General features: G+C 42.9%; 1 protein-coding gene across 5 annotated transcripts in view; it reads right to left on the reverse strand.

Moving 5' to 3' along the window:
* The window catches only part of trip13 (thyroid hormone receptor interactor 13), a 74,554-nt gene that overhangs the window by 16,236 nt on the left and 44,595 nt on the right, over positions 1–13,723 (reverse strand). For 3 of the 5 annotated variants that reach the window (XM_066716025.1, XM_066716021.1, XM_066716022.1), the window contains one exon: positions 9,899–10,887. The exons of 1 other annotated variant lie outside the window; for it this stretch is intronic. In XM_066716025.1, coding sequence (XP_066572122.1) covers positions 10,792–10,887 — 96 coding nt within the window. In that variant the 3' untranslated portion in view covers positions 9,899–10,791. Of the gene's footprint in view, positions 1–9,898; positions 10,888–13,723 lie in introns of those variants that run through there. One more of the 5 variants, XM_066716023.1, reaches the window with a different exon arrangement.

Here is a 13,723-nt window from a genome sequence, read left to right on the forward strand (position 1 = left end):
GCGTTGATCTTCTTCTGCGGAGGTGGGGTTTAGCCACACTATTACGTAATAAAGTGGCACATTCCACATCCTGTCGTTTTTGCAGATTGGCTTCAATATAAGCTGTTTTTAGACTAACGAGAAAGTTTTGAGTTTTGAAACTTACAGGATGTTTTTATAGTACAATGACCTCTTATATGTCAAAAGATCAAGGGAATTTTGATTTCTCAGTTCATGACCCCTTTAATAGAATATACACCGATGAGCCATAACATTATGACCACCTGCCTAATATTGTATTGGTCCCCCTTTTGCTGCCAAAACAGTCCTGACCCATCGAGGCATGGACTCCACTAGACCTCTGAAGGTGTGCTGTGGTATCTGGCACCAAGACGTTAGCAGCAGATCCTTTAAGTCCAGTAAGTTGCGAGGTGGGGCCTCCATGGATCGGACTTATTTCTCCAGCACATCCCACAGATGCTCATTTGGATTGAGATCTGGGGAATTTGGAGGCCAAGTCAATACCCTGAACTCGTGATTCATCAGACCAGGCCACTTCCTTCCATTGCTCCGTGGTCCAGTTCTGATGCTCACGTGCCCATTGTAGGTGCTTTCGGCAGTGGAAAGGGGTCAGCTTGGGCACCCTGACGGGTCTGCAGCTACGCAGCCCCATATGCAACAAACTGCGATGCACTGTGTGTTCTGATACTTTTCTCTCACAACCAGCATTAACTTTTTCAGCAATTTGAGCTACAGTAGCTTGTCTGTTGGATCGGACCACACGGGCCAGCCTTTGTTCCCAACATTTGCTCCCAACATTTGCTCCCAACGTTTAAGCAGCGACTGTTTGTTAGTGAATTTAGCCAGTAACCTAGCGCACTCGACACGCCCTGTCTGCAATTAGAAGCGTTACACTGTGTAGGCTGTGATTATTTAGCATTTGTTTAACATTACTACGAGCTATTGTTCAGTGTAACTGCGTGTATCTGGCACGGTCTTTGTCTGTATTCAGATATTAAGTGGCCAGTAATTATGCTATTAGCAGTCCTGCGTGGGAGGGAGGGCCATCCTGACCAGCCTTGTGTCATTCAACGCAACACAGGTGTGCACTATCCTCATTAGTTACAGGTGACGTATTTAACAGCCCCCACCCCTCTGCGCCAGCAGTCAGCGCCAGCAGCCTCAGTGCCCCCCGTCTGAAGGGCCCCAATTACAAAGGGCAGGGACTCTAGCTGCGGGGACTCCAGCGAGGAGACGCTGCACAGCAACAACAGGCAACCATGACGATCTCTCCAATTCCTGTCCTGCTCTCTCCTTCCTCTCGGCGTGCAGCTGTGTGCCATTGTTTCCCTAATCCCTCTAACCTCATCTCTCTGCCTCTCCCCCCCCCCTCCTCCCTCTCCTCTACTCCACTCTCTGGAGGCCTGTGGAACTGCCACTCAGCTTCCAATAAGGCCGACTTAATCTCTGCCTTCGCCTCCCACCAGTCTCTGGATTTCCTCATTCTCTCCGAGACATGGATCTCCCCAGACAACTCTACCACCCCTGCTGCCTTATCCTCTCTCTTTGTCCTGTCCCACTCCCCTCATCTTACTGGGCGGGGAGGAGGAACAGGGCTCCTGCTCTCCCCTTCTCTCCTCTTCTCTGTCCCCCCCCTCTCTCCTCCATCTCAACCCACAGCTTTGAATTCCATGCAGTGGAAATCACCTCTCCCTCTCACCTCTTCCTTCTAGTTCTCTACCGTCCACCTGGTCCACTCACCTCCTTCCTGGATGAACTCGACTTTCTTCTCTCCTCTCTCCCCTCACTGTCCTCACCTACCATCCTCCTGGGAGACTTCAACATCCACCTCTCCAACCCTTCCCACTTTGCCGGATTTCTTCCTCTTCTTCACTCCTTTAACTTCTCTCTCTCCCCATCTCCCCCCACTCACAGGGCTGGTCACCAGCTAGACCTCATCTTCTCAAGAGGCTGCTCCCCTTCGACACTCTCCGTGACACCCATGGACATCTCGGACCACCACTTCATTAACTTCTCCCTTTCCCTTCCCTCCCTCCCCTCTCCACCCACTCCCTCTGTCACCTTCTGCCGTAATCTCCGTTCTGTCTCCCCCTCCACCCTTGCCTCCACTGCCCACACTCTTACCTTCCATTGACTGTTTTTCAAATCTATCTGTCAACTGTGCTACCTCCTCTTTGTTCTCCTCCCTCACCTCCTCCCTTGACTCTCTGTCCTCTCACGTCTCGTCCTGCCCGTCCCTCCCCTCCTCAGCCTTGGCTCTCTGCTGTTCTCCGTGCAACCCGAACTAGTCTGCGTGCCGCTGAACAAAAGTGGAAAAGGACCAAACTCCCAGCCGCCCTCGAACTCTACCGCTCCCTACTGTCCACATTCTCCTCCTCTCTCACCTCAGCCAAGAAGTCTTACTTCCAATCTCTCTTCGAATCCACTATCAACAACCCTCGCAAACTCTTCTCCACCTTCTCCTCCCTCCTCCCCCCACCTCCCCCTCCTCCTCCCCCATCTCTCACTGCTGATGATTTCGCCTCCTTCTTCTCCTCCAAGATTGCAGACATCTGCAGGCTCTTCAATACTCCACCCTCATCTCCCATCACACCGAAACCTCCCACCGACCAAGCTTCCTTTTCTTCATTCTCACCTCTCTCAGATGCTGAAGTTTCTGCTCTCCTCCTATGTCACAAACCTACAACATGTGACCTGGACCCTCTCCCTTCTCATCTCTTCCAAGCAACCGCTCCTGATTTTCTCCCCTTCATCTCCTCCCTCCTCAACTCCTCACTCCTCTCTGGCTGTTTCCCCTCTGCATTTAAACAAGCTGCTGTCATCCCACTGCTCAAGAAACCAACCCTTGATGCCATCTCTCCTCAGAACTACTGCCCTGTCTCCCTACTTCCCTTCCTCTCCAAGACTCTCGAGCGGGCGGTCCACCGTCAGCTCTCGGACTTTCTGTCCCAACACTCACTCCTTGATCCTCTGCAATCCGGCGTCCGCACAGCTCACTCCCCTGAGACGGCTCTCCTGGCTGTCACTGACTCCCTCAGCCGTGCTCGGGCGGCCTCCCTCTCCTCAGTCCTCATCCTCCTTGACCTCTCTGCAGCATTTGACACCGTTGATCACTCCATCCTCCTCTCCTGCCTCACTGACCTTGGGATCTCTGGGACTGCTCTCACCTGGTTCTCCTCCTACCTCAGTGACCGGTCCTACCAAGTGACATGGTGAGGCTCCTCATCCACCCCCCAACCTCTCCTCACAGGTGTTCCCCAAGGCTCCGTCCTGGGCCCGCTCCTGTTCTCTCTCTACACTCGCTCCCTGGGCCCCCTCATCGCTTCCCATGGTTTCTCCTACCACTTCTACACTGATGATGCCCAGATCTTCCTGTCTTTTCCCTCTTCTGACCCTCTCATCCGCTCACTCATCCCCTGAATGGCACGCATTCAGTTCAAGACTTTGACCCTCACCTACCGCTCTCTTGACCACACTACACCAAGCTACCTTTAGTCACTCGTCTCTCCATACTTCCCCTCCAGACCACTGCACTCCTCCAGTGCCAGAAGGCTAACTCTGCCTCCTCTCCACTCTCCTTCCTCCAGAGCCCGCTCCTTCTCATCCCTGGCCCCTAAGTGGTGGAACGACCTGCCCACCGAAGTCAAAACAGCAGAGTCCTTGACCTCATTCCGGCGCTTACTCAAGACGCATCTCTTCCGACAGCACTTGTAATATTAGTCCTCTATCCCTGCTAGATAGCACTTCAGCTTATTATGCTCCTCGCGTTCTTGATTGTTTTCCTCCTTGCTCCCTTTCCAGTAGCCCTCATCTGTAACCCTACATCTTGACAGCACTTGGCTTTCATCATCAAGGATGTAGGAAGTCTCTTACTGTACTTGTGTAAATTGGAATTTGTAAAATGTATTATTTTGAATTGCTATGTTTTAGCTAAGTTGAATTTGTAATGATTGATGCCTTGTACTTCTCTGTATTTTTGCACTTATGTTGTAAGTCGCCCTGGATAAGGGCATCTGCCAAGAAATAAAAATAATAATAATAATAACATGCATCAATGAGCCTTGGCCGCCCATGACCCTGTCGCCGGTTCACCGGTTTTCCTTCCATGGACCGCTTTTGATAGGTACTGACCACTGCAGACCGGGAACACCCCACAAGAGCTGCAGTTTTGGAGATGCTCTGACCCAGTCGTCTAGCCATCAGAATTTGGCCCTTGTCAAAGTCACTAAGATCCTTACGCTTGCCCATTTTTCCTGCTTCTAACACATCAACTTTGAGGACAAAATGTTCACTTGCTGCCTAATATATCCCACCCACTGTCAGGTGCCATGATAACGAGATTATCAGTGTTATTCACTTCACCTGTCAGTGGTCATAATGTTATGCCTGATCGGTGTATTTATCAACTAAATGCAAAGTGAGTGAACACAAGAAAATTCTACATCAAATCAATATTTGTAGTATAGAAGTATAGGCAGATACTTATCCATCATGCAATACCATCAGGGAGGCATCTGATTGGCCCCAAATTATACTGCAGTATGACAACGACCCCCAAATAATACAGCGACAGTCATTAAGAACCATCTTCAGTGTAAAGAAGAACAACGAGTCCTGGAAGTGATGGTACAGCCCCCACAGAGCCCTGATCTAAACATCATCGAATCTGTCTGGGATTACATGAAGACAGAGAAGCAACTGAGGCTGCCTAAATCCACAAAAGAACTGTGGTTAGTTCTCCATGATGTTTAGGACAACCTACCTGCCGAGTTCCTTCAAAAACTGTGTGCAAGTGTACCTAGAAGAATTGATGCTGTTTTGAAGGCAAAGGGTGGTCACACCAAATATTGATTTGACATAGATTTTTCTTGTGTTCACTCACTTTGCATTTAGTTAATTGATAAATATAATCTATTAACATGCATATTTTGGAAAACATTCTTACTTTACAGCATTTATTTTATTGTACAACTGTTATGACATGACTGTTGGGATGTGGGTTGGGTGGCAATATGACTTGACCAACAGCACACCAATTTTGAGAATGGATTAGGTAGACTTAGTTATCTTCATAACTGACATCGAGACATCAGCCTACCCAAACCATCCAACAACACTTGGGGTTTTTAGATTTGTATATGCTATAGACATTTACATTCCCACCTTTCATTTGTGTGTTCTGTATGGAAATATTATTTGAGCTTCATTTAATTAATTTAAATTAGCTTTATTTATATTTAACTGAGTGATTAGCTGTGTCTACATTGTTAACTAATTGAGAAGTATTGTAGGTGTAAATAATTTGTTCAGCATCACAACTGGCTTACCTGGCCCTGATTACTTATGCCAGTCTGCAAGATTTTAACTGGAGAGCAACAGTGCTGTGTTTGCTGATGAAGAATTATCCGACTAAACCAAACCATAACAGTATCACATAAACCAAGATTTGTAAGTTTGCTCCCTTGATGGATATTGGAGTTGAATGCTTTAAATGCTTGATATTTGGAAGACACAGATGTGATCATGCACCATCTAGTGGTAGTAGTTTTCCATATTAATGTTAATTAAGTTTTTTACCCTCAGATTTTCCAGCTTTTGACTCTTTGTTGATTCCTGTAAACCCTGTTAATTTAATGTATTGAAATATGTAAATTCATTTCTGTTGGGTGTGTGTCCTGCATCTGAATCCCTTAGACATTTAAAGGTAACTTAATTAGTTATTACTGTATACCAGTGCTGCCCAAACATGGTCCTGGAAAGCACCTATGCAGTAAGTATGGACTATAAGACTGCAATGCATGGAAGTTAATGATAAATTAAGCAAATAACTAATTAAATTATGGGAACTCTGGTCATTGAGGTCTGAAATGGTAGTAAATCGTTTATACCAAATTATGAAGTACCTTCATTTAACAAACGACCTGTATAACTGATCACAATACAATTGTTCCAGGTGTTAAAAAATTGACAATTAAAGGTTACCTATAAAACCTGTTGGATAGGGGTGGTCAAGTACTGGGTTTGGAAAGCAGTATACAATCAGTAAATTAACTAAATGAATCCCAAGACAATGAGTAATGGTGAACACATAGCCACCTTGAGTGTCACAAAGTCTAAGATTATAAACGTTTCAGAACACTAAGATTACATAGTTAGGTCAATAAATGTTTGGACAGTGAAACATTTGTCATCTTTTTGGCTCTGTACACCACCACAATGGACTTGAAAGGAAACAATAAAGATGTCCTTTAAGTGTAGACTTTCATCTTTAATTTGAGGGTAGTTACATCCAAATTGGGTGAACGGTGTAGGAATTAAATCAATTTTTATATGTGGTCCCCCCAATTTTAGGGGCTCAAAAGTATTTGAACAAACTAATATAATCATGAATTAAATTGTGAGTTTCAATACTTTGTTGCAAATCCTTTACAGTCAAAGACTGCCTGAAGTCTGGAACCCATAGACATCTCCAGAGGCTGGGTTTCTTCCCTGGTGATGCTCTGCCAGGCCTGTACTGCAGCTGTCTTTAGTTCTTGCTTGTTTTTGTGGCGTTTTGACTTCAGTTTTGCTTTAGAAATCAAAACAAACCAATCAGAGAGATAACAAAAACATTAGGTGTGGCCAAATCAACTATTTGGTGCATTCTTAAAAAGAAAGCACGCACTGGGGAGCTCAGGAACACCAAAAGGCCTGGAAGACCACAACTGTGGTGGATGACAGAAGAATTCTTTCCCTGGTGAAGAAAAACCCCTTCACAACAGTTGGCCAGATCAAGAACACCCTCCAGGAGATAGGCGTATCTGTGTCAAAATCAACAATCAAGAGAAAAATTCACCAGAGTAAATATAGAGGGTTTGACACAAGATGTAAACCGGAAACAGGAAGACCAGATTAGAGTTTGCCAAAAAAACATCTAAAGACAAAGATCAACATGTACCAGAATAATGGGAAGAGATGAGTATGGAGAAGGGAAGGAACTGTTCATGATCCTGGATCGGGTTGATCCTCTGCAATCTGGCTTCCGCACAGCTCATTCCTCTGAGACTACTCTCCTGGCAGTCACTCAGCTGTGCTCGGGAGGCCTCCCTCTCCTCAGTCCTCATACTCCTTGATCTCTCCGCAGCATTTGACACTGTCGATCACTCCATCCTCCTCTCCTGCCTCGCTGACCTTGAAATCTCTGGGACTGCTCTCACCTGGTTCTCCTCCTACCTCAAGACCAGACCTATCATGTGACATGGCAAGTTTCCTCATCCACCCACCAACCTCTCCTCACAGGCGTAACCCAAGGCTCCGTCCTGGGCCCCCTCCTGTTCTTTCTCTACACTCGCTCCCTGGGCCCCCTCATCGCATCCCATACTTTCTCCAACCACTTCTACGCTGATGATGTCCAGATCTTCCTGTCTTTTCCCTGTTCTGACCCTCTCATCTCTTCCTGCTTGTCTACTATCTCCACCTGGATGCAGCACTCGCACCACCTCAAGCTCAACCTCTCCAAATCGGATCTCCTCTTTTTTCCCCCCACTCTTCCTCACCTTCTGCTGATCTCGATCCCCTTGGAATCCACGACACTCTCTGCTTCTTCTTCCGCTAAAAATCTAGGAGTCACCCTTGATCCTGCGCTCTCCTACACCCAGCACATCACCACGTTGACACACACCTGCAGATTCTTCCTGAGCAACATCCGTCCCTTCCTCACCAACTACTGAACTCAGCTGCTCATCCAGTCACTGGTCCTCTCCCGCCAGGACTACCGCAACTCCCTCCTAGCCGGCCTGCCTGCAAACACTACCTGCCTGCTCCAGCTCATCCAGAACTCTGCGGCTCGTCTGGTACTCTCTCTACCCTGATTCACACACACTACTCCGCTGCTCCCGATACCAGCACGCATTCAGTTCAAGACATTGACCCTCACCTACCGCTGTCTCGACCACACCGCACCAAGCTACCTTCAGTCCCTCGTCTCCCCATACATCCCCTCCAGACCACTACGGTCTTCCGGTGCCAGAAGACTAACTCTTCTCCTCTCCACTCCCCTTCATCCAGAGCCCGATCCTTCTTATCCCTGACCCCTAAATGGTGGAATGACCTTCCCACTGAAGTCAAAACAGCAGAGTCCTTGACCTCCTTCCAGCACTTACTCAAGACACATATTTTCAGACAGTACTTGTAATATTAGTCCTTTTACTCTCCTGTAAGATAGCATTTCACAACATTTTACCATGCTTCTTGCGTTACTAATACTCGTATTATTTTGATCCCCCCCTTGCTCCCTTGACCGTAGCCCTTGACTGTGACCTAACATCTTGTCTACACTTAACTTTTATTATCCAGGATGTAAAACCTAATTTATTGTATTCACTTGTGTAAATTGGAATTCGTAAAATGTATTATGTTTTGAATTGCTTTGTATTATGTAAATCTGAATTTGTAATGTTTGATGCCTTGTACTGAACTGTATTTTTGCACTTTATTGTGCTTATGTTTTGTAAGTCACCCTGGATAAGGGCATCTGCCAATAAATAAATAAATAAATAAATAAATAAATAAATAAATAAAGTTATGGCAGGGGCATGTATGGCTGCCAATGGAACTGGGTTGCTTGTATTTATTGATAATGTGATAGGTGAGAAAAGCAGCAGGATGAATTCTGAAGTGTTTAGGGCTCTAGTATCTGCTCAGATTCAGCCAAATGCTTCAAAATTCACTGGGCGGCACTTCACAGTGCAAATGGACAATGACCTGAAGCATACTGTGAAAGCAAATGAAGTGGAATGTTCTGCATTGGCCAAGTCAATCACCTGACCTGAATCCAATTGAGCAAGCATTTCACTTTCTTACGCCCCAAGAACAAGCAGGAACTAAAGACAGCTGCAGTACAGGCCTGACAGAGCATCACTGTTAAGGTACAACACTTCAGTTGAAACAACCCTTCGGATCCCAGTGAATCAGGCCCCCCAGTGAGCACTTCCAGTAACAGTGTAGACTCTCAGTGGGACACAGGCCCGGGAAGTAAATTCACAGACACTGAAGTCTGTTAGTTTATCTTCGTTTATTGAAAATTTCGCACAGCCTTTTATACATCTACAAGTAATATTTCAAAGGAGTTTCTGGGCCGTCCCGAACCTGGATAATATTTTCTTGACATATGTCCAGGGGCAGTTCCGAGACATGGGAAGCAATAATTCATGAGGTACTCTTTATAATTGGGGAAACAATATTTCATCCAGACATGGAAGCACTGGTACCAAGGACACAGCACACACTATACTGATAAATACACGTTATATAGTTTTGGTTTGTTAATTAAAAAATGTCCACGGCAGTAGAAATTATCTCTACTGAGCTAAGTCTGAGCAGAGAAATCCAAATAAGAACAAAGAAACCCTTATAAGAGCAAGTTTTAACTAGTAACTTACTGAAAAGTGTATTACAATACATAGGGGGCAATTTTACGCCAACAATCACAAGGAAAGAAACCCAGCAGCTGGTAATGTGTATGGGTTCCAGACTTCAGGCAGTCATTGACTGCAAAGGATTGCAACCAACCCAAGATTTAATTCATGATTATGTTAGTTTGTCCAAATACTTTTGAGCCCCTAAAATTGGGGGGACCACATATAACAATTGATGTAATTGTTCACTCAATTTGGATGTAACTACCCTCAAATTAAAGATGAAAGTCTACACTTAAAGCACATCTTGATTGTTTCCTTTCAAGTCCATTGTGGTGGTGTACAAAGCCAAAAAGATGACACTTGTGTCACTGTCCAAATATTTATGGACCTAACTGTATTTTTTTAATTTTGAAAAAGTATTTTTGGGAAGATAGAATTCCTATGCACTTGTAAACACATTATGGCAGCACTATTTTTGGATTTATACTCAAAGAAAAGCATTTGGAAAGAAAATAATGAAAATTTTTATTATAGTTTTTAGGCACAATAAATAATAAACAATGCAGCAAACAAAATAATAATACAAGTTTCTTGTAAATACGAATTCAGTAAGTATAATGTATATTATTGAAATTGCATTCCTTTGTTTTGTTTTTTCCCCTACTGATTCACTGATATTTTTGGGAGAATAACGTATTTTTTGCCAGAAATGTTGAACATTTGACAAAAGGACAGAGCTTGGAAACCAACACTAGATGCAAAGTGGGAAGATGATATTGTTTATCACTATAATCCTCTATATTAATGCTAATACTCAATCATCAACTTTTTATGGACTGATTTGGTCATGTACATTTGTTTAAGCAAGTGGAGACAATCGATGACTGAAAAGTTTTACTTTTTCAAATTTAATAAACCATTCAGGGAAATGTTGATCTCAGTAAAGTACTATGTATACATTTTATACATTTACTAGAATTAGGACAGTTAAAAAGCTTTTCCTTTTCTTAAACTACAAAAAACAAAAACAATTGCCAGACACTGTTATGGACAACAATTATGCAGTAGTTCAATATACATACAGCGAGAGAGAGGAAAGGAGAGAGCGAGAGGAGAGGAGAAAAAAATAACACAGAAGTAGAGAACACACAGATGCATTTCTTTAACTGAAAAGGTAGTTTGATATCATTACAGAAAGCTTGTAAAAATGAAAAAGTAGCAGTACATCTGGTGTTAAACAGTAAATGTACAGTATTTTATAAAAAGGCAAAATAAATATGATTCAAAGGGACAGTAAGTTAGTCATAACATTAAACTATTTTAATGAATGTGTCTATACCCTTCTAGAACTGAATGGTACAAACCAGGGCTGATGATATTCTCACAGATGACCTCACACACTGTTAGTCAGGTTAGCTTTCTCTTCAAATTGTTTGTCTACAGCCTGGGCCAGAGCTTGAAGAAACCGTTCCAGTGTTACTGTTGGGGTCTGAAAATATAGAACACTACAATCACCATAAATTAACAAGCTATTCATTTATTAAAAATATATACGTTATTGAATTATATATTTTTTAAATGTATTACATGTTATCAGGGCTGCAACTTAAAGGTAGGGTATGCAATCTTTTGCAGAAACATTTCTTGTTACTGGTTGAAAGTCTCTTCACATGCTGATAGCAATCAATAATTAAGTGGTCTAAATGTATGTATGTAAATAATATATATATAATATAATATAAATATATATTTGATCCCCTGCTGAGTTTGTACGTTTGCCCACTGACAAAGAAATGATCAGACTATAATTTTAATGGTAGGTGTATTTTAACAGTGAGAGACAGAATAACAACAACAAAACCCAGAAAAACGCATTTCAAAAAAGTTATAAATTGATTTGCATGTTAATGAGGGAAATACGTATTTGATCCCCTATCAATCAGCAAGATTTCTGGCTCCCAGGTGTCTTTTATACAGGTAAGGAGCCGAGATTAGGAGCACTCTCTTAAAGGGAGTGCTCCTAATCTCAGCTTGTTACCTGTATAAAAGACACCTGTCCACAGAAGCAATCAATCAATCAGATTCCAAATTCTCCACCATGGCCAAGACCAAAGAGCTGTCCAAGGATGTCAGGGACAAGATTGTAGACCTACACAAGGCTGGAATGGGCTACAAGACCATCGCCAAGCAGCTTGGTGAGAAGGTGACAACAGTTGGTGTGATTATTCGCAAATGGAAGAAACACAAAATAACTGTCAGTCTCCCTCAGCCTGGGCTCCATGCAAGATCTCACCTATTGGAGTTACAATGATCATGAGAACGGTGAGGAATCAGCCCAGAACTACATGGGAGGATCTCGTTAATGATCTCAAGGCAGCTGGGACCATAGTCACCAAGAAAACAATTGGTAACACACTACGCCGTGAAGGACTGAAATCCTGCAGCACCCGAAAGTTCCCCCTGCTCAAGAAAGCACATGTACAGGCCCATCTGAAGTTTGCCAATGAACATCTGAATGATTCAGAGGAGAACTGGATGAAAGTGTTGTGGTCAGATGAGACCAAAATTGAGCTCTTTGGCATCAACTCAACTCGCCGTGTCCAGACCTTAATCGCATAAAACATCTGTGGAGGGAGCTGAAGGTTCGAGTTGCCAAACGTCAGCCTTGAAACCTTAATGACTTGGAGAGGATCTGCAAAGAAGAGTGGGACAAAATCCCTCCTGAGATGTGTACAAACCTGGTGGCCAACTACAAGAAACATCTGACCTCTGATTGATAACAAGGGTTTTGCAACCAAGTACTAAGTCGAAGGGGTCAAATACTTATTTCCCTCATTAACATGCAAATCAGTTTATAACTTATTTGAAATGCGTTTTTCTGGATTTCTTTGTTGTTATTCTGTCTCTCACTGTTAAAATACACCTACCATTAAAATTATAGATTGATAATTTCTTTTTCAGTGGGCAAACATACAAAATCAGCAGGGGATCAAATACTTTTTTCCCCTCACTGTATATATATATCTTGTGTGGAAGGGACAGGACTAAAAAAGGTTCGACCAATCATTGCATTTGGTCCGAATGTAATGATAGGATGTCCTTCCTGTCTGTCAATCTATATTTGCATACCGCCGCGCAACTTGTTCGCGCAGACAATCACACATCATCAGCGCAGGAACCTTGACGCTGTGCAGAGCGAGTGCGAGAATGGAAGGCGAGCCGCAGCTACTATTTTTAAAAAACATAATAACCGTAAATAAGATGTTTACGTTCGTTATTATTGTAATGTCTAACCTATGAATGAGACATGCGGTAATCTGAAACTGTTGCGATCGATTCCATCCACACGTCTCTCCTCCTGGCGCTGAGACTCTGCTCTGTGTGTGTGCGCATGTGTGATAGAGGAGGCGTGGCTTTGGAGATGCCTCTGAAGCGAGGGCGAGCTCTATGCTTTCAAAACAAGCTTACTAACTGCTGGCTTCTCAGGATTGCACACCCTAGCTTTAAGGATTTTTGTCACTAGCCGGTTGGCCTGAAATTTTTAATAGAGCATTTATTTTTGCCAAGAGGCAAGGAAATTCCTATTGCCTTTTTTTTTTGGATCACAATTGGGTTGACTCATGTGCGATACCAAAATTGTGGTCCACGAAACTAATACAAATTTTAGTATCATGATACTCAATACAGCTAGGATACCACCAGAAAAGAAACCTTAATTAGAACAGTAATTAAACAAATTGAGTTCATAGTAATTTTAAAAGATTAATATTTTGCACCATTTTCCAAAAAAAAAAAAAAAAAAAGAAAGTTATAATTTTTTAAGAAATAGTGAACATACCTATGTATTTATAGGTTTCAAAATAAATAACTTTCTTATGCTGATAACAAAAAATTAGGGGTCTACTCTCCATTTGAAAGCTACACTTACAGTCCCTGAAAAAGGGGAAATAATGTATAATTTTATCATTTGTGTTTATGTTAATGTTTCCACAAAAAAGCAAAAGATAGAAAATAATAAACAAAAAATTATCAAATAGGCTCCAGTTGTTTTTTGTTTAAAAAAAAACATAAGCATGTCCACTTGTCTTTGTTTAAGTTAGTTGCATCTGGGACTTTCACATGATCAAAGTTGTAAGGTCATTTCTGCATTTTCTTTATTTTCATTTTGGTGAATTTTAATACTTTCCTTTGCATTCCAACAGCATACATTTCAGGTATACTTAACCCAAAAATGTATTGTACAGTGCTTCTACTTGCAACTATGGAAGCCCATTTCCACCATGAAAAGAAATGTGTATGTGTATATATATATATATATATACACA

The sequence above is a fragment of the Amia ocellicauda genome, chromosome 10, assembly GCF_036373705.1.
Source record: "Amia ocellicauda isolate fAmiCal2 chromosome 10, fAmiCal2.hap1, whole genome shotgun sequence".
NCBI lineage: Eukaryota > Metazoa > Chordata > Actinopteri > Amiiformes > Amiidae > Amia > Amia ocellicauda.